At 43.9% G+C, this 27,500-nt stretch overlaps 1 protein-coding gene across 3 annotated transcripts in view; it reads left to right on the forward strand.

Annotated features, from left to right (window-relative positions):
• The window catches only part of LOC311033725 (ADP-ribose glycohydrolase MACROD1-like), a 131,261-nt gene that overhangs the window by 89,007 nt on the left and 14,754 nt on the right, over positions 1–27,500 (forward strand). For all 3 annotated transcript variants that reach the window (XM_084041336.1, XM_084041337.1, XM_084041335.1), the window contains exon 5: positions 6,688–6,804. In XM_084041336.1, the coding sequence (XP_083897462.1) occupies positions 6,688–6,804 (117 nt within the window). The remainder of the gene's footprint in view (positions 1–6,687; positions 6,805–27,500) is intronic.

The raw sequence follows: 27,500 nt of genomic DNA on the forward strand, positions 1-27,500 counted from the left end.
CTGGGACTGTTATTCTCCAGATGTTCCATCGCTAATGAGAATAGTGGAAGAGACACAGAGAGATAATCATTTTCTGACTTGTATTTAAAGGACCAATGACTTAAGCTCATCAAGTTGCGTGTCCTTTGGCTGTCAGCAATCAATAAGATCGGAAACGTTATAACAAGGAATACTTGGTTCTTGAAGTTTAGATGTGTGTTGTGTTTGTGCGTGCGTGCGTGCGTCTGAAGGGTGTGCAGTTTGTATGGGTTTGAGCTTACATTGAGTGTGCAATATGCCTACATACTGTGTGTTTGCATTTGATTTAACAGGCTACCATTCTCCCAAGACTATGCAGTTCATGGGTTCATGTTCAAAAGAGCTGTGACACAAGCTGCCACTTTGTGCAACATAAACACACACACACACACACACACACACACACACACACACACACACACACACACACACACACACACACACACACTGACACACACGCACACACATACAGTAAACCCTCTCTCTCTCTCCTGCATAACTCTTCAAGACAAAGCACCCGAGAAAGAAAAAAACACATCTGTGGTTCTGGTTCCAAAGGCTGCCTATTTCTTGTTCTCTTTGATTTTCTGTTGCCCCCTGGTTCCCTCTCTTTTTCACTGTATCCATACAGTATCTCACTAAAGACTATTTTTATAGGCTGCTCCCTTAATGTAAGTCCCCCTCCCATACTGCCTGCCTCCATTATCTCCCTTCCTCGCTTCTCCTTTCGGTCCCTGTATTTATTCTCACTCTTCTCTATTTAAAAGTTGAACTGTTTTCAGAGACCATATTGTGTGCGTGTGTGTGTGTGCGTGCGTGCGTGCGTGCGTGCGTGTGTGCGTGTGTGTGTGTGTGTGTGTGTGTGTGTGTGTGTGTGTGTGTGTGTGTGTGTGTGTGCGCGTGTGTGCGTGTGCGTGTGTGTGTGTGTGTGTGTGTGTGTGTGTGTGTGTGTGTGTGTGTGTGCGTGCGTGTGCGAGCATGCTTGAGTGTGTGTGACCTCAAACACTCTTGACTTGTGTGCACTAGATGCACTCAGAGGCACATGCACACTAGCATGCACATGTGCAAAAAAAAGAGCACACACAGACAGACATGCATGCAGAAGTTCACACACAGATACACCACATGGCTGCGCTCAGGAGCACACACAGACACGCATTGCGGAATGACATTTATACGCACAGATGTGCAGTGTGCACAGCATGTCCAAGCCTTTTGCTCTTGACCCTAAAGGAGGTGGCCAGTGTTCAGGGCTCGCCTTTTACTCCCTCACACTTACTGTAATCTCACAGCACTGAAAGCCCTAGTTCAACACAGCTCAGCGTGCTACCGCTCAGCACAGCATGGGATTCTCCAACACAACACAAATACAGTTTCGATCTGATCACAAGTCCCCTGCCTGGAAGTACTATACTACAAAATACTTTTGTAAAAGCTTATTTGTATTATACTCTAATAAAGATAGAAATAGAGAGACATACAGTACTGTAGGCCAGAGCTTAGCACTATGACGTGGATATTTGTTGACCTGGGTCCCCCAGGGCCCTACACTTCCACTCCCTCATCATATCTACTGTACATGCTCACGTGTTGCATTGCGAGGCGTTGTTGTGTGCTTGTACAGTAGATCGCTATTTTTGCTATTTTATTAGGGGCGCTAGGGTTCATGTCGTTAATTCCCTTGTAAAAAGGTTTATTCTTATACTGTATAGGTTTGTTTTGTTCCCACTTATTTGTGAGCTACTCTCGCCATGTCAATATTCTGTCTCTGTCTCTCCCGTTACATCTGTCTCTGTGGGGCGCCCTGGAAGCTCGCCTGCTGTGTACCAAAACGTACCATATCAAGTCTCAGCTCTCAGTCCTTGGCACAGCTGGCCTCAAAGCCGACCTGAGGCTCTTTTCTGCATGTCACTCCCTCTCTCTCTCCTGCCATACTGTTCCTCGCTCACTGTCACTGTCTAATAAAGCAGGAAATGCCAAAGACGTATCTTTAAACAAATCTGTGTCTCTCCTACATTGCTTCCACCTCATCTCATTCCCCTCATCTGTTTCCCCCTCCTATCTCCCCACCTGCTGCTTGTTCCCTTGTTGAACCTGTTCCGCCTCGTTCATCTGCACTTGGGTCCTTTCTCCTGAGACACACCTTAACACACCAGGCTCTTACATTGCATCATCGTAGGGTTTCTCTCCCACGGCTGATAACTGAGCTCTTGCAGTATGCAATGTACACATGTAGCATGGATGTTTGCTTGGTGTGATCGTTGAATGTCCATAGCTGTCTCCGCCAGGCCGAAGGCATGGCCGAGACTATGTTTTACACCGTGTGTGTGTGTGTGTGTGTGTGTGTGTGTGTGTGTGTGTGTGTGTGTGTGTGTGTGTGTGTGTGTGTGTGTGTGTGTGTGTGTGTGTGTGTGTGTGTGTGTGTGTGTGTGTGTGTGTGTGTGTGTGTGTGTAAACCGCCAATCTCAGGTATACTGTTGGCCCGGTCAACGTGAAACTGTGCACACACACTCCTTGTATGCCAGAGCAGAACCTCTGGCCCAAATTTTTCACATCGGCTTGTTATAGCGCCAACAGAAGGCCGATCTTTGCAAAATGCATTACTCCTACAGATTTTGTCCAAACATCACGCAAATCAGTACACATTATCTCTATAGTCATGTGATAAACACCAGGGCCGGATTAGCACTATGTGGTGCCCAAGTTGAAGTGCCCCCCCTGCTCCCTGGGGCGGAGATATGGCTTGAGGCTGGGGGAGGTCGGCCGCGTGCAAAGTGTGCGGGCGCCGAAATCGTGCATTTGCGCGAACAATTCTGTTTTTTGGCTGGCCTATGGGTAATCCGGCCCTGATAAACACAGATCTGTCCGATTTTTCATATTCCATCCTGATTGGCTAAGATTGCCATCTAAAGTTTGCAGGAGGCCAATGTTTGCAAAAAGAAATGTACTCCTACAGAGACTGAATTCCAAACATTGCTGGCCCACAATAACCTACCTGACCTGGCGGAGACCTGTGCTCCTATGAGCGCTTTTTCTAGTTCATGCTATAAGTTCAAGCCCATACTGACGCCATCACATCCCTTCTTTTTGTTACACAAACTCTAGCCTATGTTTTAGTAAGGTAATATACAGCATATACTGTACAATATACACAAACAAGTGTTGGTAGTAATAGTAATAGTTATTTGCTTAACACATTCCACGCCAGAGTTTAATATCATAATGTACTCACCAGGGCCAGCGATTTATTGTTGTTTTTTTCACGTCGCCACAGACCTTGCTAAATACCTTAAGATCGCGCGTTAAACTGTTTGTAGACACACAGGGTAGCTGTGTGAGTGACCCAGAGAAGACCGTTTCAATCGGCGACATTCCATTTTGCAGTAGTCGCGGTTTCTGTTAAACAGCGATCAGCGAGGAGAAACAAAAAGATAATGCGGATTAGGAGAAGATTTAGAGAGGCGGCGGATGGGAACGAAAATCTCCGGATACGGATATTTCCATATCCGGGTGTGCTACAATGAAATGTGTCACTGCGAGGGAGGCCTACAATGAAATCTGTCACTGCGAAAAAAAAGAAAAAAAAAAGACCACTTCGCGTAGAACTACGCGACTGGCACGCTGCGCAATTATTTAGGTTCGCGTAGAACTACGCGATTATTTGGCACGCAATGTGTTAAAGGAGTAGTTCACCAAATGTTTTTCTATCAATTACAAACCCCATGGAGCCTTGAATTCATCGAGATTCTTTTGAGATTTTTTTGTTTTGTCGCATTCCTGCGCCAATAATTTGATGACCGGCGGAGTCTCCTACTGGGTCTCCTATTGACCGATGATGGTCATCAAATTATTGGCTCAGGAATGCGACAAAACAAATCTCCATGAATTTAAGGCTTCATGGGGGTGTAATTGATTGCATTTTTTTGGGGGTGAACTGCTCCTATAAGGCATTTTAAAACACAATTGCACGAGTCAGTCAGGGATATTTCTATTTCTTTTTTGTGAGTGGGGAAACACGACTTGGGTCTACCTTCTGAGACAAGTCTGTTAACTCATATACTGCCTAGAACGACTAAAACGACTTCTGTCCATAAGCCATGCCTGCCAAGAACGACTAAAACGACTTTTTAAAAAAATTAAAAAAATTAAAAATATTTTTTTTTTTTTTTTTTTTTTTTTTTAGATTTTTTTTTTTTTTTTGACCCAAAGACCAAGTAGATATGATTTTTCGAAGATATAGACTCCCATCCACTTCCTTGTTAACTTAAAACTTAAAAATTCTGTATCTCGGCTCCTGAGTACTTTTTTTTTTCAATGAAAAATCTTGGCGGTGTTCAAACAGGCCAGAAATAATTCTGGCAGTGAATGAGTTAATGAACATATAATATTCAATGGTGTCAAATGTTGCACCCAAGCCCAACAAAAAAAATATGTAACTGTCACCAGTGTCAGCATTCATACAATTTTAATGAATGCGTTTAATAATTAAAAGATTATTTGTCACCCTCAGCCTTGGTACTGTGATGCTGTCGAAATCCTGACCGAAACTTTTCAAATATCTCTCTTAACAGCTGCCAAAAATTCTAATGAGACCGTCTTGTCCAGACCTTTTGAAATGAATGGCAATTTATAAATTGGGCCTGTAATTATTACAATTGGATGGGTCAAGAACAGGTGGACACATTAATCTTAAAATGATCAGGGACACTGTAAGAAGATAAGGATCAACAGGGCTAGAGGATGTTTTAATGAATGAGACACAGTATCCATGAGATCAATAACGGAGATTGGCATATCCAGGCTTGAACTCATAAGGCAAGTGCAAGGATATTATGACATTTTAGTGCTGAAACTTGGAATGCATTATTTTCTCCAAGATTGCATTTGTATTGCAAATTACGTTGTGTGTCATTAATTTGATCAGACTATAACTGAAACTGGCAAAGGTGTAAATATCCTTTCCAACTTAATTATCCCCCCATGACTCATAAAATGAATTATGGGCTTTATCAAAAGACAAATATTTAATATTATGGCATTGCCAGTTTCATGAATATCAGGGGAAAGGGGAAATTAAATGATCACACATTATCTGACACATTATCTTTCAGCACAATGCTTTGGCCTCCACTGGCCTTCACATTGAAAATAGCAGATCTACACCGTTGTGCGAAAACAGCCTGAAAACAGCCTTACCAGTACAACAGTACTGTATGTCCACTATAGTCTGGCTCCACCCCCTGAATCGTTTGCCTCGCATTCAGGGTCTGGTGACGCTGTCGAAGGCGGGTGTTTCTCGGTTGAAAATCTGTGCGACGAATCGGGATCGGGATAATGCAGTATGAACCAATCGCCAAAGAGTCTTTGAAAAAAAAACTTTGGCCACGCCCCCATCTCAGAAATTGGCTGCATTGAGAGGGCTTTCAGACTGAATAATGGAGTGAAATTAAATGAAAATTCAGGCTGAGTGTCAGGCTATGTCCACTATGCACTGTAGTATTGTACAGTAGTATTGTATCGAACATCGACTGTAGACTGCAGTGTTTATACCTTTAAGACTGGGAGAACTTCTGCAGCGTTCTACTTTTAATGACGTGGACATCATTGTAGCTGCTCTGTATGTCGGTCTTCAAAATTAGCAGGTATACAAGCTCACAAAATACTTGTACAGTATTCTGCTATTTTTGAACATTTTGGAAAATCTTGAAAGTGTGAGAACTACTGATTTAGAAGGCATTTGTAGAATCTGCCTCAGGTCTTAATGGGTTAAAGGATCTACACCATGAAGTTAAAAAATAATAATACTATTTAATATCATATTGTTTATGTCCCTCAAACGTTTTTCAAAAGGTTTGAGCCTAAATCAAGCCTCAGATATACTCATTCCAACTAACTTCTCTCTGGCTTATAAAGCACTTTCACCTGCAATACCACATTGTCCTGTTTGGCACGGGGCGCTATTGAGCCAGTTTGTATGCATGTTATCTCCTGGTTCTGTGTGGAAAAAGTAAAAAGAAAAAGAAAATAATTTAAAAAAAGTTGTTGTTGTTTTTTGTTTGTTTTTTTTACTGAAAAACGGGAGGGATTTTACCCTGACCTGACGTCACATCAGGGTGCAAATCAGTTTGGCCTGTTTTGAGACCAATTTACAGAAAACCCCAGATTTGCTGTGAAAGCCTGAGTGTTCAAACTGGGGTATTTTGGGGGATAGAAGAGAGGTAGGGGAGACCAAAAACACACAAAAAAGAAGAAAAAGTTCAAATTCATGGTGTAGTCCCTTTAAGACTGGGAGTACTTCTGCAGCCTTCTACGTTTAATGACGTGGACATCATTTAAACATTACTTAAACATTTGGCTATTACTGAAAATTACTTTCATTTGTCCTAATGCTCATGAAAATAAAATCTATACACAAAAAAAAAAAATCTATGTAAATTCCACAAATCTCTGTCTGTCTTTCCTTTTTTATAGATTTTGTCATTAACTTTTACAGTAAGCGCTCAAATTCTTTCAAGTTTTCCCGAAAACTCTCAGGTCTTTGGAGGTCATTCACAAAAAAACGGCATAGGATTTAGAAGGCGTTTTTTTAGAATCGGGCCTCAGGTCTAAATGTTTAAACTCCTCTCATCTCATGTAACCTCTTTTCCTGTCTTCTTCTCTGCTTCCTAGTGGACGGAGCCATCCACCGTGCTGCTGGTCCCATGCTGAAGAAGGAGTGTGCCTCGCTCAATGGTTGTGAGACTGGCCAGGCCAAGATCACATGCGGCTATGGCCTCCCAGCAAAGCGTGAGTGTACACTGCATTCATACGCATATAGAACATGTGTTTGTGTGTCTGTGAATATGAAATCCTTATTTAAACCATTAAAACCGGGAAAGAATCTGTGTCATTTTAGATTTTAGCGTTGGCTATTCAAAAATAGCAGATCTACAAGCTCACAGCGCGTCACTTCGTGCCGCGCTGTGAGCTTGTACATCTCTATTTTTTTACATTTTTGAAAAATGTTGACAGAACTACTGTAGACATTTGTAGAGTCGGCCTCAGGTGTTAATAAAAAATCACACCCTGTGTGAAGGTAGCGGCGCCTTTGATACATTTTGTCATCGATATGTGTTTATAATGTGTTTATAGCCATGTGTCACGTGAAGCTTGACCAATCACTTTGTTGACGGGTCTGACCAATCAGAACGTTGACGGGTCTGACCAATCAGAACGTTGACGGGTCTGACCAATCAGAACGTTGACGGGTCTGACCAATCAGAACGTTGACGGTGAACACGGACAAAGTCAGGTATAGAGCAGGATCCGCTCTATACCTAAAGGTATAGAGCGGCTAGCGCCGCTAAAAATCACACCCTGTGTGAAGAGAGTGGTGCCTTTGATGAGCCCCGTATTGATGTTGTCATCAATGTTTGTTTATTGGACATACTACATACATACATACGGACGGCGGACACACGGACAAAGTCAGATATAGGAGTGGTTGGCACCACTCAAAAATCACACCCAGTGTGAAGAGAGTGGTGCCTTTGAAAGTGTAACTGGTTGCATCCTTGTGTTGCAATCAGCAACAATATGTTGTCACGTGACACGTGACAACATATTGTCACGTGTCACGTGAAGCTTGACCAATCAGCCGTGCTCAAACATACGGACGGACATACGGACGGACATACGGACACACGGACAAAGTCAAATGTAGGAGTGGTTGGCACCACTCAAAAATAGAATAAAAGAAACAATTATTTTAAAAAACAAAAACAACTTTTAAAGCTTTTACTCATTCATTCATTTGTAACATTTTCACTTTAGTGCGAGTTCAGGCACCAACACAGAAGGATCTGGCCGTTTCCATAGAGATGTCATGTCGTAATTCTATTCATAGCAAAGTGTAAAGCCTAATCTATACGATGCGGTTATCTCTAGTGATTCTTAACCTTTCTATTTTCAAGGAACCCTAGTATTATATGCAATAGACCAGGCAGGAATCTGAATTTGATAAGATCTTTTATCTCTGGGACCCCGGTCTAGGAACATTTTTTATTTGTTAGACATGATTTGGTATGATGTAGTCTGTCATTTGTCATTTATGTACTACTAGAGTTTCGGGGGGCTACGCCCCCCTCAACTCCAGCCGCGCACGGGGCTTTGCGTTTGTTGGTCCCTCCGTGTCCCTGTGTCTGTATCCGTGTAGCTGCAGCACAGAGTGGGCAGTATAGATGGGGATTATGGCTGTTAGAGGCATGTACGCGCACGGGGCCCGCGTGGGCGTGTGTATATGGGGGTAGACAAATGGTCTAAGTAACATTTGCAAAAAGGGGAAAAAAAAAAAAAAATTGTAAGAAAGTGTAATGTAAAAGTTGCAAAATGATGAAAAATAAGTAGAAGAAATTATATTTTGTATGTTTCGCGGACCACCAGGGGGTCCGCGGACCCCCTGGTGGTCCGGGCGGAAATCGTGGGATGAAAATTTCCAAAAGTAAAAAAAAAAAAAAAAAAAAAAAATATGAAGGTGGTTGCTTGTTTTTCTGAAAGCTGGCGAATGGCAGCCCTTTCTGCAAGATGGCGGCCGCCTGGTGTTGTTGTGAGTACGTGTATTTGGGGGGGGGGGGCGTGAAAGGGTTGATAAACACTGCTGTAATCGGAGCGAAATTATCTGAAATTACTACATGACCATAATGCAGCCTAACATGCGTTGCACGGGGCGGTCCTGCCATTACGTTAGTTACTGTAGTTGCTGTGGAGCTACATAGTTCTCCAGAAGACACACACAAACATACACCATCTACAATGGACGAACTGAGCAGCAATATAGACATTCACCACACGAACGTGCATTGTTGACAAAGTGATTGCACAGGCGCTGCAGGCATGACAACCAGGTTAGCGTTAGCGACATGGCAGCTATCACAGCGCCCTGTCCGTCGTGCTGCAACTGCCTGTGATGGCTACAGCAGTAACAGCAAGCTGTCTGCGATGCCATTGTCTGGAGACTGCTCTTAGCGTGACACGACGAATGAGAGTGAGCGCTGTAGTTGTTGCTAAGATACGGTGGCGTCTCTGCCCCATAGCTTGTAGATCTCTCACACATGATTGGCGTAGGCTGCGTTGCCAGGTCTGACTTTGTGTCTAAGCAATGGTCGGCTTATTTTTGCGCGCCTTTGGGCTCGTTTGCATTGTGCGCACGGCAGCGCTTGTTTAGCGTACGTCAGCGCGACGTGGCAACGGACGTGGCAACGTGAAAGGTGATTGGCTGGTGAAAAGAAACACCCGACGTTACACCAGAAATGGTGCCTGGAGAAAATGGTGACCAAAAAAAAAGTTTGGAAAAAAAGGAAAAAAAACCCGCAGCGGCTGCCTGCTGTTGTGGTGATGAGGTCGTGCGCACGGTAAACGGTACGAAGCTGCCTCCCCTTCCGTTTTGTCCGACATTTGGTGAGTAGAATTAATTATGTTGCGCGGTGGAAAAGGTGTAGTGAACAGTGAGATGTCCCCTACGCGAGGCGTAAATTCAGTGCGGCCGCCGTGGCGAGTCAGTAGGCGACATGTGGTCTGGCGGTGCGTTGTTTCTTCGATAACAGAGCTGTGGGGTGTCACCACCGAGGGTGCGGAAGTTGCTCGCCATTTATATAGTTAGATAGGTATAGAGCATAACAGTGTTTTGTGGTTCCACAGATAGAAAGCCCATACATTTTTCCCGTATACTCTGTTACAAGTAAAAGTCCAGAATTAAAAAAAACTTTAGTAAAAGCACAAAAGTATTGGTATCAAAATGTATAATCATCTTTTTAAATTGCAGATCTACAATCGCATCGTGACTCATTGTGAGCTTTTTCAAATGGACGAAATATAAATAGGGCTGAAGTGGTTAATGTATGTTTTGTAATAATAATCAACATCTACAAAGTAACTAGTAACTAAAGTTATCAAATAATTGTTGTTGAGTAAAAGTATAATATTTGCCTTTGAGATGTAGTGGAGTAGAAGTAAAAGTACAGAAAATTAGAAATACTCCAGTGAAGTAAAAAATACCTCAAAATTGTACTACAGTACTTGAGTAAATTTACTTTCTACCACATATATATATATATACCATATATATATATATATTGGTTATAATTTGGTCTGCATAAGTGGGCATTGTCCCATAAATTAACCGTGTTTCCCTCACCCATGCTCCATCTGCACATGTACATACTGTACTGCTGTACTGTATATATATAGCCTCTCTAGTAGATCTCTGGTCACCTGAGGAATACAACCTTCACATCATAGCTTACCTACAGGTAAGCCGTGATGTGAGTTTTATGTGGTTATGTCTGATCTGATCTGCCATTAGACACTAGAAGTAGAACATTATGTATAGTTTTGGTTTCAGTCTGTCCCTATCTGTAGACCCCAGCTAAGGCTGCAGTACAGTATGTTCAGACTGGCAGCCCAAAAACTTTTGGTCGTACGATGAAAGTAGCGGATCTACAATCTCATAACGCATCGTACAACAGAGTATAAGTTAGAACACTACTCACACCTATGTCATTATGTCATTACCTCAGCAACCAACGCAGATAGGTCGGTGACATCTGAATACACAAATTCAATCTGATCATTTGCAAATAACAGTGTGGACAGTCTGTCCTAAAGATCAGATTTGAGAAACAAACCAGATTTGCCTGCAGTCTGAACAAAGCCTAAGAGCCCAAAAAGCTGCTAAGACACGTATCTCATCAGAAAAGACTTTAAGACCGATTAAAAAGATAGCCTTGAATTGCAATTTACACAAGTTACATCATTTCAAATTGTATTGTAAGTAGAAGTCAAGACGCACACCACTTGCTTTGTCTTCTTTTGGTGCATACAATCAAATCCACTAAAGATCCAATTCCAAAGAAAAATGTGAAATCCCTCACACATTTCTGCATTGATTCATTAAAAACAGGTCGGGACCTTTGTCAAGACAACGGTCTTGTGTTGTTTTTAGTGACCTTCTTTTAATGATTCAATGCAGAAGTGATAAGTCTGTGTGAGAATTAACTTTTTTTGGGGGACTTGAATTAATCCTACACATAACTTGTCTCGTATTCAAAGACACTCCTGTAATTAAACCATTACATTCTCATGCATCTACACATTTCCCACGTAGCCTATCTCTCTCCCGTTGTTATATATTTTCTTCCTTTTTTCCCCCCGCTGCTCTCCCTCCCTTGCTCTCTTTCTCTTCTGATCTCTCTCGTCCAGTAATAATGATGTGGCCCAACACTTTGTAAGGCAATCACAGTATGTGGCTAATACATACTGCAATAACCCATTAAAATCGGGAACGCATCTGTGTCATTTTAGATTTCTTTGACTATTAAAAAATACCAGATATACAAGCTCATAGCACGAACTTGTAGATCCGCTATTTTTGAAAAATCGTGAACTTTTGTGCAAATCTTTGAATATATATTTTTAAAGCGAAAAACTTTAACTCAAATCTTTGCTTCTGGGGGTCCCTGGAACTAAATATTTTGAGATGGGGGTCCGCAGCCAAATACATATCATTTTGGGTGTCCTTGACATGAAAAGGTTTTGAGCACTACTGATACAGTAACATAGGTTTTTCAGAAAACTCTTAAGATTTAGATTTTTTTTAAATCGGCCTCAGGTCTTAATGGGATAAGGTACAAGCCTCGCTCTGAATGTATTTATGAGGAGGTTTTACTAGGTGTATGTGTTCACGCACGTGTGTGTACAGCATGTGTGTGAGCGAAAGAGCGAGACAGACAGATTAGAGAACAGTGAGACTGTGGTATCAGCTCACATTGCCACTGAGAGTTTAAGTTCACAGTGGGAGAGTGAGTGAGTGAGCAAAGGAGAGAGAAAGGGGGGGGGGTGATAACGACAGGCTCAAGGCAGAATGGAGGGAATGAACACGTACTGTAAGAGAGAGGGAGAGATAGATAAGGGAGCGGGTGGAGGTGTGAAGGAGAGAGGGAGGGAGGGAGGGAGGGAGACAGCACATCGAGGTGGTAGAAGAGTCAACGACAGGAGGGAATTTAGGAGGAGATGAGTTGTTCTCACGTTGTCTGTTTGACTTTGTTCACTCCCTCGTTTAACTTTGATGCTGTTTGCCACAGCGTGCGACAGGGTGAATGTGTGTCTGTGGGACGTGCACTGCACACGCTCCCTCATACTTAATGTGTTGTTGTCTCGCTTGTCGCTATTAGCATCATGATGTGACCGGACAGTGTTTGACTGGGTGTGAGCTCACAAATGCGTTTGTTTTCCACAGACATGGATTTCTAAATAGTATAGTATTTGTGTACGTGTGTGTGTGTGTGTGTGTGTGTGTGTGTGTGTGTGTGTGTGCGCGCGCGCGCGTGTGTGCGTGCATGTGTGTGCGAGTCTGTGTGTGTGAGTCTCTGCCATTCGCTGTCACCATTTTAGCAATAACTATCTCTGTCAGCAGCAACTGTACCTGTCAGCATGAAAGGCTGGTGACTGACTGACTTACTGACTGACTGACTGACTGTGAGAGACAGCCCCCCCCCACCATCCAGAGAACATTGTGCGTGCGTGCGTGCGTGCGTGCGTGCGTGCGTGCGTGCGTGCGTGCGTGCGTGCGTGCGTGCGTGCGTGCGTGCGTGCGTGCGTGCGAGAGAGTGGAGCGTCTGCGTCTCCATACCACAGCATGTGGAGACAGATATTAACTATTGCTAATAACTCAAAGTGCGTCTGCTCCACTGCTTAAACACTCACAACAGGCCTTGATTACCTCACAGCAGGAGGGCAGAGACAAGGGACCACAACACAGACGGAAAGAGATGAAGACTTATGGACAGAGAGAGAGTGAGAGAGAGAGAGCTGCTCCTCGGCTGAATGATGCAACACAGTAGATGGAAAAAAGAGAGCTTAAAAGAGTGAGAGATAGACAGAAGGAGAGAGAGAGAGAAAACGAGGGGTCCAGAAACCTCAAACTGAAGACTTAATTAATTGCCATTGTTAATTTTTCCGAAAGCGCCAGCCGGTAAGCCATGGGGGCATACAGTCCCAAATTTAGGACACTCATGGATGTATTGCAACAGCACCTGCGCAAATGTCCACTCTGATGTACATCTCAATCGCCGGTTCTTAAGTGGACCTTCTATCAACCCATGATACCAAGTGCCCGTCACACACCAACCCCCCCGGCCCCGCCCCCACCAGCAACATCTCAGCACTGTAACCTAGCAACACCACTCACATGACAGAGCTGGTTAGCAAGAATCACGTACTATTTAGGGATGTTGATAAATGACTGTTGGCAAATTTCAAGCACGCGCTCATAAATGCTCATATTAGCCAAAACCTGGTGGCAGTGGAGTGGAGCAATATGGTCAGTTTGGACCGTATGTGCTTTAATGAGCACTTAATTAAGAGAGCAGTAGCCAAGTGGGTGCTTCGAGGTTGGACTCTCTGTGCGTATACACGTACAGTATGTGCGTGAGAGTGTGTAAAATGTGTTTACTTGTTGTGTTAATATTGAATGGTGTGTATTCGGTTGCTTCCATTGGGCTGTATGTATGTGTATGCGAACAAGTGTTTGTTTGTATGTGTGAGTGAGTGTGCGTGCACGCGTGCGTGCGTGTTTTACGGTTGCCAGACAGGGGAAGGGGAGTGTAGGGCAGGTGCGGTTGACCAGACAACCCAGCGCCCCAGAGCTCACCTGTGTACCAATACACACAGCTGTTACCCTGCTAGCTTGTTCCCCAGTTGGCCCTCATTCCCCTGCTGAGCATGCTAAGATACACATGGGGACTCGCTGGGGAGTGACGGAGTGAGGGACAGAGAAAATGAGAGAGAGAGAGAAGGATCAGAATCACTTTCTCCAGTGGGTAAAATAAATGCACTACAGTTTGTCTTGATGATGTTGGTTCAGCTTAGGGCTGAGCGATATGGACATTTGGATGATTGGAATATTTTTTTTTTAATCCCCAATTTATTCGTTATGCCATTTAGTTCCTCCCCCCACACATTTGTGTGTTATTGTCGCTGCTGTTGTATCCTACTGAATCACCTGCCAGTGAGGAGCCCCCACCAGGATGTAGAGCTCTCTCCTTACTCCTCCTGCCCTACACTCCCTGCTGACAGGTGCCGCCCCAGCCCGTAGGAATACATAAAGTGACAAATACCACCCTCCCCGCCCGGCTTCCCTCCACGGGCCAATTGTGTTCGTATAGACGCTCGATAAAGCCAAATGCACCACGGAGGATTTGGACCCACAACCTCTGCTAACACTTGAGCTTGTACATCTCCTATTTTATACGAAGTATAAATCCGGCTTTACTGTATCTCCTCACCTTGCACTGCACCGTCATGGTCAGGACCTTTAGCCCATTTTGTTGCCCTGGAGATTTATGTCACTTTTTGGGAACTGAACCAATGTAATGCCACCTTAAAGTGAAGTATACTTTCCACTCTGTGGCCATTTTGTTTTTGAATGAGAGTCAATCCTTCACTCTAAAAATCTATTTAGACCTTCTGAATGAACCCGACATGAACTTTACCGGCAAAAAAGGCTTATCTAGAATACAAACCCAAAATGACATGGAAAGTGTGTGTGTGTGTGTGTGTGTGTGTGTGTGTGTGTGTGTGTGTGTGTGTGTGTGTGTGTGTGTGTGTGTGTGTGTGTGTGTGTGTGTGTGTGTGTGTGTGTGTGTGTGTGTGTGTTCTGTTCTCTTCTCTTTACATTTTGTGTTAAAAGTGTGTGTTAAAGATGTTAGATGTTTTTATGCCTTTGTATAATATAAATAATTCACTTTTTGGCCCAAAGTCTGATAGTGTTAAATGACTTCACACAGTATCTTTCAGAGTTAAATCAACAGTATTTACTGCAAACAAACTTTTTTGGTGTGACTAAAGTTAGCACTTTGATACTGTCTTCAAACACTGCGTGCGTGAAACTCTGTTGGAGACAGGAGATGGAGAGACTGAGGAATCCTGGGAGGGGGAGGGCAAAGCGGAGGGACGGATGGGCGGCATGAAAGAGATGGAAAACAGAGAGAGGGGGAGCGCCAAATGAGGACTGAAGCCTTTAGAGTGAGGCGGAGGTGAAGCAAACCGAGATGCCAAGAAACAGATCTATTGCTCTGTGAAATGCTGGGTATCTCCCCCGCCCCCCCTCGCTCTCTATTTCTTTCTTCCTCTGTCCATCTCTTCATCTCTCCTCTCTACCTCCTTTCAGACAGTCTCCAATTCCATTCCCTTGGTGGCCAATTAACTCTAATTAAAATCCTCACTGTAGACCTCCCTAGCGCCTCCTCTCTCTCTCTCTCTCTCTCTCTCTCTCTCTCTCTCTCTCTCTCTCTCTCTCTCTCTCTCTCTCTCTCTCTCTCCCTTTCTGTGTGTGGAGGAGGACTCAGTGTAGAGAGGACATTTAGAGGTAACGGCATCAATTTAATGGCTGAACCCTCTGTATCAATTGAATATCTATTGTTTCTAGAATGTGGGAGGATTGAGAATTTACTTTGTGTCCGGAAGATCTGATTTAATTGTTAGATATAAAATGTGTTGTTGTTTTAAGGAAAAGTGCCTGGAGCACTTTTTTTTGTATTGCTGTACTGTATGTGAGAATATTATGAACATATTGTATAGTGTGTGAAGACACAGGTCTTGGGATAACATTGTTTAAACAAAGGTATTTTAAAAGTCTCGCTCTCTCTGTCTGTCTGTAATGTGTCTCTTTTGCAACCTTCCTCCTCAGCTCCTCCTGCTCCTACTTTTCTTATCTCCTCCTTGCCATCTCTCTCTATCACTCCCTCCCTCCTAACCATTGTCTTACACCTCCTTTTCACCTCTCTTCTCCCCTACCTTCTGTTCACCCCTCCCACCCCTGCTAGAAGCCCCTCTTCTCCCTTCTTTGTTGCTTCCCGTCTCACCTCCTTTGTTCCAATCATCATCACCACCAGCAGCAGCAGTAGTGAGGTTATGTTCATAGTGCCAGTAGACTTGAAACGACCCTGGGCAAAAACCTTGCGAGTGCCAGAGCTCGCTACTCGACAAGTTTGTTTTAAATTCGTATTTATATATTTTTTCATTCTAACAAGGTTGTCGACATCTTCACTTCTTCCTGCCTCGGTGTCAGCAGTGTGATTCTAGCAGGTGTGAAAAAGCAGTCAAAGCTGATGCTGATGGTGATGGTGGTGGTGGTGGTGGTGGTGGGTGGTGGTGGTGATGATCACAGCAGCGGCTCTTGGTGTTAATTCATTCACTTATTTCTTTCGTCTCAGAGGAAGTTAAGGATCTAAAAAGAAAAAGGAGGAAAAAAAGCCAGTGTTGCTTGGCTCAGAGAAGAGCTGGTGGTGGTAGTGGTGTTGTTGTCGGGTGGGGCAGCGAGTGAGGAAACCAAAGTCTTTTATGCTCGCAGATGAAGAGAATTACATCCGCTCCTTTTAGCATCGGCAACATGTTCTTCTCGTTGCATCCGCTCTGTCTCCCCGCGGCTGCCTGTTTAGAATAACTGCCCCTCTCTCTTAGAAATGTAGAAAAAGATAGAGAGAATGAGGCAGAGAGAGAGAGAGAGAGAGAGAGCTGATGGTCCTTACAAGGCCTGAGCCCTCTTTTATGCCAGAAGCCAGGGCCTGGATTTAAGAGCCGTGTCCGCTTGGCTAAACACGAACTGAGCACCTGATTCGGATGCTATCAATGCATAGAATGGGAGATTATCACGTTCTATCAGACCATTGAATGGGCGAAGTAGGCGACCTACCGTCTACCCCGCGATTTATCAGACCATTCAGTGGGCGTAATCAGGAGCTACTGACCTACCGACGGAGATGACTTAAATACTTTACTTTCGGTTTTGGTTTTGGTTGTTTCGGTTTCGGACCATGACGGAGGCGCGCAGTCTCAGGCGAGGTGGAGCCCCGCGACGGGCCACCGAAGGAGCTAAGGCGACTGAGTTGCCGTCCGGAGCGGTGCGACCCTCGCCTGTGCCTACTCAGCGCCGTTCGAGTTATGTACCGATATGGACAGAATCGTAAATATTGTTGTGGGGACTGCTCCGCCTCCGTCGGTAGGTCAGTAGCTCCTGATTACGCCCAATGAATGGTCTGACAAATCGCGGGGTAGACGGTAGCTCGCCTACTTCGCCCATTCAATGGTCTGATAAAACGTGATAATCTCCCATTCAATGCATTGATAGCATTCGAAGCCGGTGAACTGAGGCTCAGTCGCCAAAGGGCCCACTAGTCTTTTCCTGCCCTGATCAAAAGGGGTGTTTAAAAAGAGCTAAAGAAAGGCAAGAGACAGATGGAGGTATGAGAAAAGAGAGGCGACAGGGAGAGAGAGAGAGACGAGAAAGGAAGAGGAGGGGATGGATGAACGGACAATGAATATGGAAAGCGGAGGCAGCCACTCGGAGACTTGCAGGTAAGAATGGCAAGAGGCCAGGAGGGAGGAGCGGGTGAGAGAGGGATGACCGGAGTCGAAAAAGAGCGACAACAATAGGCAGGAGAAACGCTAGATTAACACACAATAGAGACGTGTGAGCCAGTGTCACTGTGTGGCACAGAGTCAAGGTCTCTAATGACTTATGCCAGTGTGACGCCATGCATGCACGCAGGCACACACACACACACACGCATTCAAGCACTCACGCATTCAAGCACTCACGCACGCACGCACACACGCACGCACGCACGCACGCACGCACATTCAAAACACACACACACACACACACACACACACACACACACACACACACACACACACACACAGTCATAGGAACTTGCAGAAAATCATTTCACTCACTCCTGATGCAACATTAAAGTCAAGTTTGAGTTGATGGATGGTCCCGATTTGCTGCTGCATTGTTCACCCTTCTGTTATGTTACTTCATTTCCTTTCCTTTCTTCTCTGTTTCCATGTTTGGTTTATTTAGCATGATTGTTTTGTTGTTTCTTCTAGCTTTTTGCATCACTCAGATGTTTCATTATTGATTGATTCTCTAGTTTTGTAAGTAGATTAAATTCTGGTTCTAATTTTATCCTTGCTTTTGAACGTATCTGGATGCTCCCTGATGAAAAGTATCAAGTCCATAAATACATATTCACAAGGCAAACCACTTTTTCAGAGGACCTGAATGCACCCCAGGGGAATCAAAAGTAATTAAAAGTATCTTCTGCAAAGACCTTTAAATGCTTGAACTTCTATGGAAAAAATATAAGGTGCCATTCTGGCATTAATGTATTTGTGGAATAAAACAGAACCGTTTGCAGAGGCTCTGCTCTTGTCATATTTAGCAAGCTAACAGAAGAGAGAGCTGGGACAGCAGCACAGTGAGAGGCGGGGCTGCACCGTGTGTGTGTGTGTGTGTGTGTGTGTGTGTGTGTGTGTGTGTGTGCGTGCGCGTGCGTGCGTACAGCCTATGCATGTCGCTGTCTGAGCGAGAAAAATGCAGGTTGTTTTCTTGACTTTTCCACCTATCAATAGTGCGCAACATGAGTTTTGAAACCGTTTCAAACATTCGGAATCAATATTTATTGTAAAATCTATATTTTGGACAACACCAGCTGTTCCCCCAAATTGAAAAAAGAAATATCTGGCTACACCATTGCTCAATAGGCATTGAGAGCAGCTTGAAGCCTGGCATTATGAATAACATCAGCAAGGGTATGTCTTCCCTTTTCAGATCAGGGGTGATTTGTTTTTGGACAGATTTTCTGTCCAACTACAATGTTGGAAGATAAAGAATCTATTACAAGGAGGCTTACTGTTCCAAATAAATGTAGCATGCATTAAATGAAGCATGTCCCAATAACCTGATGTGTTAGAAGAATCATAGAGCTAGAGAAGTTAACCCTAAGGCGGCTTTCCATATGCATGGCCTCACCCTACCCCACACCACACCGCCCACTTGTGCCTTGGTTTCCACTACAATGAAGTGGGTAGAGTGGTGTGTAAGTGGTACTAAACTGGTGCCTAAAAAGTACCCAGTCCTGGGTAGGTCTGAGCTAGGCCAAGCGGGGCCACGTGCACAGGTGATTTGCATTTGTATACAGGACAGTTGGCCACTCACCTACATTACATTGTTAGGCAAAAAATTACATTACAAATGAGTGTGAATGACCGGAGTCTGCTACTCATACCTGTGGATTTGAGCGGGGGTACTTTTGTGTAATGGAAACGGTAGATATTTTGATGCGGTGTGGTGTGGTGTAGTGTGGTGTGGTGTGGTGCTTAAGTTGCAATGGAAAGGGGGCTAAAAAGTATTGATTGGTGGTTCTTTTTTAATGGAAGAAAACATACCAAACACAGGTAGCAAGGTCGAGTGACTCAGTTTGGTGGCAGAGAGATATTCCCATGGTGCCACTCAAAGGAAATAGTGCAGATTTAAAACAGTTGATTTTGTACATGGATATAGATCCAAATACTGAAATGGCTTCTTCACTTCCTCCACAGGTATTACCAATGACCTCTGTTTGATCAGAATGGAACAAAGCCATTTATTTCCGTACAACATAAACAGCTTTATGGTCTGAGAGTGATAAAGATAATAATTCAGTATTGCGTATTTTCCCTATGAGATTTCTCAAAACAAAAATATAGTCTTTTCTGTAAATACAGTGCTTCTGGGGCTCGCAGAGTAAAAAGAATCATCTTTATTGGACAGTTTAATCAAACACCAAACTCAATTGCTCACCTGGGTATCGCAGAGAATGCCAGCTGCTGCTCCCTCCTTTCTGTCTGTCTTGTTCTGTCCATTCCATGCTCCCACCCACACTGTGTTGAATTCACACCCATATTGAGTTAGAACCACTTAGAACTAAGAGTTTCAACGTCATGACTGAGTGCAAAGGCCTGAACCAAATGTGTTAGGTGACAGACAGACCTGAATTTCAGTTTTAATATATTCAACCTGCATCCTACGATGATGTAAATTGATGTCAAAGTTTGGCATTTTGCCACTTAACTATGTACACCTCAAGGTTGCCCTTTTCAAGTCAAGAAAAAAAGAAAATAGCAGATTCATATTTTCCCATTTGATTTTGAATAACAACGAATACTCTTCATGAAGTTCAATAACCAACTTAAAATTCAAACCATTGGATTGTAATATCTCCAGAAATATTTGTCTCTGAAATAATGCTTGAATAAAAATGAGATTTCATAGGTTATACAAATTCACTTTCGACTCTCAGCTACTTGATTTTTGAATCATCGAAACGGCACAAAACACATCTGAGATTGTCTTGCCACACAAAGGTGAGCTCTCTTTGCTCTCTTTGCTCCCAGCTCTCTCTCTCTCTCTCTCTCTCTCTCTCTCTCTTAATCCATCACTCTCAAGCATTCCCTCATACTCTGTCACTCACTTTGACACATATTCTGACTCTCTTGGACTCACACACACGCACGCACGCACGCACGCACGCACGCACGCACGCACGCACGCACGCACGCACGCACGCACGCACGCACGCACGCACGCACGCACGCACGCACGCACGCACGCACGCACGCACACACACACACACACACACACACACACACACACACACACACACACACACACACACACACACACACACACACACACACACGTTCCCATTTACTTTCTTTGACAGATGCACACTAACTCTCTTTGATATAACTCTTTGATATACACACACACACACGCGTGCGCACTTGCGTGTGCACTGTGCACCCACACACACTGACAGACACACACGTACACACTCACTCTTCCATTCCCCATTCTTCCTGTCACACTCACAGGCCCATACGCACTCACGACACACACTCGCTTCCTCAGCAACACACACACACACACACACACACACACACACACACACGCGCACACACACACACACACACACACACACACACACACACACACACACACATCACACACACACGCTCTACATCACATTTTCTGTCTGTCCATCTCTCACTCACGGCCACAAATCTCTAACATCACATCCTCACATAGTCTGCTAACTCTCCAATCTCTCTTCCCAACGCAACCTGCAGACCTCCCCCCAACCACACCAAATCCTCCCACTCCCTACCGCTCCCGTCCTCTCAGTCCCTTTCTTTCTTTCTTTCTTTCTTTCTTTGGCACTCTCTCTTTCTCGCTGGGTGATGTGGGGCAGCCGTGTGGCGTGACGTGCGGGGGGAGCTGGGTGGGGAGGCGGGTGATGAATGGTGGAACTAAAGCAACCTGCCGATCGATAATGTAAACAGGAGCGGAGAGAGGCGGTAAATAACCCCGCCTCCTGACAGCACTGTCTGCCTCGGGTGACAGAATGGGTGAGGTCTTGGGGGGGGGGAGAGGGGGGAGGGCGTGGGGGGGTAGCACCATGAAAGCAGAGGACATGCAGGGAGGGAGAGAGGAATGGGATGATGGAGAGAAGGTAGGAGATGATGAAACAAAATGTGTGTGTGTACGTGTGTGTGTGTGTGTGTGTGGGGGGGGGGGGGGGGGGTGGAAGTGGTTGGATGGATGGATGGATGGAAAGCAAAAAAGGGTATGAATGGAGAGGGTGGTGGAGAGAGGGTGAACAAGGAGTGAAACTAGAATGAGATTCAGAGTTGAAGAATGAGGGAGAGATGGATAGTGACACAGAGGCCGCGTGTGTGTGTGTGTGTGTGTGTGTGTGTGTGTGTGTGTGTGTGTGTGTGTGTGTGTGTGTGTGTGTGTGTGTGTGTGTGTGTGTGTGTGTGTGTGTGTGTGTGTGTGTGTGTGTGAGAGAGAGGAAATGGCAAAATGGTAAAACCTTTTTCTTTTAGGGGAAAAAAGGCTAATTAAGTTTGCAACAAAAAAGATGGCTGTGGAAATTATGGATTAAATTTCAGTTTTAGAGGAAGGCGTGTGTGTGTGTGTGTGTGTGTGTGTGTGTGTGTGTGTGTGTGTGTGTGTGTGTGTGTGTGTGTGTGTGTGTGTGTGTGTGTGTGTGTGTGTGTGTGTGTGTGTGTGTGTGTGTGTGTGTGTGTGTGTGAGAGTGAGAGTGCATTTAGAGCCTTGACATTTAGCAGATGACATGCAGATGGATGATCACTAAGTGACCTGCTGTTGAACTGATCAACCACGCACACGTACACGCACGCACCCACAACCAAATCCTGAACTCGGCCACCTGACCAGATTCAGATTCACTTACTTAGATGCATTGGTTAGGTACATACACATGTGAAAAACGTATGCGCACACACACACACACACACACACACACACACACACACACACACACACACACACACACACACACACACACACACACACACACACACGCACACACACACACACACACACACACACACACAGAGACCGACAGACAGACAGACACTTGCAAGAGCACCATTCACCGACACTCACTCACTCACTATTGATCTAGTTCAGACTGGATGCCCTTTTGAGTAAACACAAACGCCTGCCCTCATGAACAATTATATTCACACATACACTATAGCATTTCCACATATTGACACATTTGTAACCAAGATGATATGGGACAATCCTCTTCAATTTACACCTTTTATCCTTTTTAAAGGGGCATTAGAACTTTAGCCGTAGTGTTACATGGTTCTTGTGTACTTTCATCAACATACGTGCAATTATCATTTGAATTGGCACGATGAAACTTCAGAAAGCACAGCAATAAATGTTGCCGTTCTAGAACGAGCTGGAAGCTCAGCTTGGAGGAGCATCGATCACTTAACCCATTCAATCCGGGAACACATCTCTGTCATTTAAGATTCCTTTGGCTATTCAAAAATAGCAGATCTACGAGCTCATAGCGCGTTTTTTGAAAAATCTTGAAAATGTGTGCAAATCTTTGAATATACTGTATATTCTAAAAAAAAAAATCTAAATCCTAACGGTATGTTGCTATATCAGTGGTGCTCCAACTTTTCCATGTCAAGGACCACACAAAATGATATGTATTTGGCTGCGGACCCCCATCTCAAAATATGTTGTTCCAGGGACCCCCCCCCCAGAAGCAAAGATTTGAGTTCAAATGTTTCGCTTTAAGAAATGTATATATATTCAATGATTTGCACAGACGTTCACGATTTTTCAAAAATTGCAGATCTACAAGCTCATAGCGCGGCACTCGGTGCCGCGCTATGAGCTTGTATATCTGCTATTTTTGAATAGCCAGAGAAATCTTAAAATGACGCACAGATGCGTTCCCGGTATCAAGGGGTTAACTGCAAACTCCCCAGTTTGATTCCAGCCTGGGAACCAGTGGTGCACATCGTCTCTCCTCCCTTGCCTTTGCTTTCCCATCTCTATCCACTCTCCTGTCTGAATAATCAATGCAATGCCATAATAAATAGTCTTTAAAAATAGCAGCCATCCCAGACTCACCCATTTCATACTTGTTCCCAGCAGACCTACACTCATCTATACTCAGTGGTGGAAAGTAACTAAGTACTATGTACTCAAGCACTGTACTTGAGTACAATGTTGAGGTATTTTTACTTTACTGGAGTGTTTCCAATTTTCAGTACTTTTACTTCTACTCCACTACATATCAGAGGCAATTATTGTACTTTTACTCCACTACCATTATTTGAAAACTGTAGTAACTAGTTAGATTTTTATTATTATTATAAAACACTAGAGTTTCGGGGGGCTACGCCCCCCTCAACCCCAGCCGCGCACGGGGCCCAGCGTGGCCGCGTGTATATTGGGGTACTCAAATTGCTGGAGTAAAACTGTGGAATAGTTTAAAAAAAAAAAAAAAAAAAATGAAAAAAAATATATTTTTGATGTTTGAGGGGGACCCCCGCGGACCCCCTGCTGGTCGACGGACCCCCTGTGGAGTGTTGGGACGCGCGGGGACCCCCCTGGAACATGGCGGACCCCTTCGGTGTTTTTTTTTTTTTCTTGAAGGTGGTTGCTTGTTTCTGGCGCTTGTTTTTAGAGAACCTGGCATGCCAACCTGAACTTGGCAACCCGACTGACATCAGTGACGTGTCCTTGGTATTTGTACTTCCGGGTTGCATAATGATGACATCACCCCAGCGCATGCTGGCGGTGGCGTTACACCAGAAATGGTTCCTGGAGAAAATGGTGACCAAAAAAATGTTTGGAAAAAAAGGAAAAAACCCCCGCATCGGCTGCCTGCTGTTGTGGTGATTAGGTCGTGCGCACGGTAAACGGTACGAAGCTGCCTCCCCTTCCGTTTTGTCCGACATTTGGTGAGTAGAATTAATTATGTTGCGCGGTGGAAAAGGTGTAGTGAGCAATGAGATGTCCCCTACGCGACGCGTAAATTCAGCGCGGCCGCCGTGGCGAGTCAGTTGGCGACATGTGGTCTGGCGGTGCGTTGTTTATTCGATAACAGAGCTGTGGGGTGTCCGCACCGAGGGTGCGGAAGTCGGTCGCCATTTATATAGTTAGATACATTACCCACTTCAGCCCTATATACATTTCGGCCATTTGAAAATAGCCGATCTAGAAGCTTACAATGCGTCGCAATCGGGAGCTTGTAGATCTGCTATTTTCAATAGATTTGTATACATTTCAAAAGTTGTAAAATGGGACATTCTGCATAATGAGCACTTTCTACTTTTGGTACTTTAAGTACATTTTGATACCAATACTTTTGTACTTTTACAGACTTTTACTTGTAATTCTACATGACAATTTCTACATTGCAGTACTGATACTTTTACTTAAGTGAAAAATGTGAGTACTTCTTCCACCACTGTCTCTACTCCACCTGCGCTAGCCTAATGCTGCACTGCGTCTCCAGCGTATATACTGTGTACAGCCCCAACATCTCATCCAATAATATCAACCTTGCCATCAATCTCAACAACAATAGGCTAATGGAACAGCTGACCCTGCTGGTCTGAGAAAGCCCGCTCAGCAGTTCAGCATACTTTGACCTGATATTTCTGCTACTTCCGTGTAAGAGTACTGTACGGATGGGATGATAATCGTTATTATGGTTTATCGTGATTAAAAAAGACGCTCACAATAATCGTTTCGTGGTGACAGAAAATGTATTGTGAAATTGTCCGCCGTCATACACTAGGAGGAATTGGCTTTTGTTGAGCTGCAAATTCAGCACCGCTTAAACGCTCTATACTTGATAAAACAGACCTGTAAAGAGCGCATTTGATACGTTCTTATTTCACTCTACACAAATCGATTTGCCAAAAATAGCAGATCTACAAGCACGCAACACGTTGTGAGCTTGTAGCAAAAGTGGCATTTTAAGTTTTAAGCATATTTTGATTATCGTGATAATATCGTTAATCACAATTATTTTTGCCACAATAATCGTGACATGTCATTTTCATATCGTCAAATCCCTAAGGAGTAGGAACATGTCATTGTTTGTGTCGACAGGTGTTGCTGGACATTTCTTGTATCTTCAGTTCTGTCCCCAAGTGAGTTAAGACCAAATGTCTTCTAAATCCTAACAGTTTTCTGAAAAAAACGTATCAGTGCTTCTCAAACTTTTTCATGTCAAGGACCCCCAGAATTATATGTATATGGCCGCGGACCCCCATCTCAAAATATTTTGTTCCAGGAACCCCCAGAAGCAAAGCTTTGAGTTAAAAATGTTCGCTTTGCAAAAATATATAGTAAATTCAAAGATATTGCAAAAATGTGCACGATTTAAAAAAAATAGCAGATCTTCGTGCAGCGCTATGAGCTTGTATATCTGCTATTTTTGAATAGCCAACCAATATAATGTGCTATATATACTGTATAGCTAAAATCTAAAATGACACCCGGTTTTAATGGGTTAAACAAAATATCTGTCAGTGCGTACCATTGGTTAGCAGGGATGAGTAGTACTGAGGATCAATACCCATTACAACAATTCCGATTATTTTTTTTGTATTAATATCGATTTTGAGGCATCAAAAGCTATCCAGCAGTATTGAAAAGGCTTCAGAATGATTCACTCTTACAGTAGACTCTCAGGTTTTACCTCAAAGGGGAAATCAATGTGGCATTGTGCGATGATATTTAGAAAAGTAATTAGTGTGCCGAATGATTTCGATCATGTCATTAAATACACTCTCATGGGAGTGTATCACATAAATTCTACTTTTAAAAATACTGTACATTTTGACCCATTTGATAACAGGTATCAGTATAAAAATAAAATTAGGATCACATTGTAAATAAATACTGTAAATACACAGAAGAACGTTGATTTACTGTAGCAGTATTTAGCCGGCAGTATTTGCTTGTCAGATAGTGCAACTATAAGGCATTTATACCACAAATCAGGCTGAATGGGGCATTTGGGGGTGCAGCGCAATTCACATGTCACACTTGCTCTGGAATGTACTGTAAGTACGTCCCTTCCTGTCATGGAAACAAATGAACTGTAGGCAGGCTGTGAAGCACGGTTGGTACGTGATATTTATGCAGAAGGTCTGTTCAAAGATATGTTTAATTCAGTTTAAGTCTCTTTCATAGGGGACAAAACATTTCTGGCTGTCCAGATTGTATACAAGACCCAGCATCATAAATAGGACACCTCTACAGCATACATTCATGTACAGTACCTTCATTATTATCAGGATTATTTACATTATTTTATGAGTATGAGTTATACAATAGACTATGTCCACAACCAACTAGATCTTTCAAACTGGTGTTTGAAAAATACTTGTTAATTGCCTCTGAATGCCTCACAGCTGATATCACTGCTGTCGGGCAGAAACCATTTACTTTATTTTGTGTAAATGAATGCCCTACTTTGTAGTACAAGAATGTCGCGCATAAGTATTGAAAATAGCTGATCTCCAAGCTCATAAACGCTCATAAATATTCAACCAGTGCAAAAGTATCAACAAGAGCTTGTGATTAAATCCATTGGAACACAGGTTCTGTTTTCCGTCCTGGAACGTAACGGTTTTGCGAGGTACAAGGTTTCCCCGCGGCAGCAACAACTACTTTATGCATCTGCTGGTTGAAAAAGACTTGCTAATGAAAACAGTGATTGTAGCTGGTAGCCTGGTACTGTAGAGATCAGATACCGAGCCACACATGAAAACGTATAGAGGAGACTAATCACAAATAGTATGCTATTGAACTGCGTGGTGTTGGAAACAGCAGCGGCAGATAGCATTTGAGTCCAAATACCATGTTACATCATTCGTCTCTAATGGCCTCTGATCCCGAGGGGGTTGGGGGGTGGGGGGTGTTAGATGAAAGAGGGATTTTTGTGTGTCTTTCTCAGTGCTGTGGAGGGAGTGGAGTTTGGGGCTTGTTAACTGGTTGTTGCAAACGTGATCGAGCACTCTGTGTGTGTGTGTGTGTGTGTGTGTGTGTGTGTGTGTGTGTGTGTGTGTGTGTGTGTGTGTGTGTGTGTGTGTGTGTGTGTGTGTGTGTGTGTGTGTGTGTGTGTGTGTGTGTGTGTGTGTGTGTGTGCGTGCGTGCGTGCGTGCGTGCGTGCGTGCGTGCGTGTGCGTGCACGCCAGCACGTGCGATATTACTTGTGTGTGTGTGTGTGTGTGTGTGTGTGTCCGTGCTGATCACAGAC

This window comes from Gymnoscopelus microlampas (genome assembly GCF_963454915.1).
Source record: "Gymnoscopelus microlampas genome assembly, chromosome: 18".
NCBI lineage: Eukaryota > Metazoa > Chordata > Actinopteri > Myctophiformes > Myctophidae > Gymnoscopelus > Gymnoscopelus microlampas.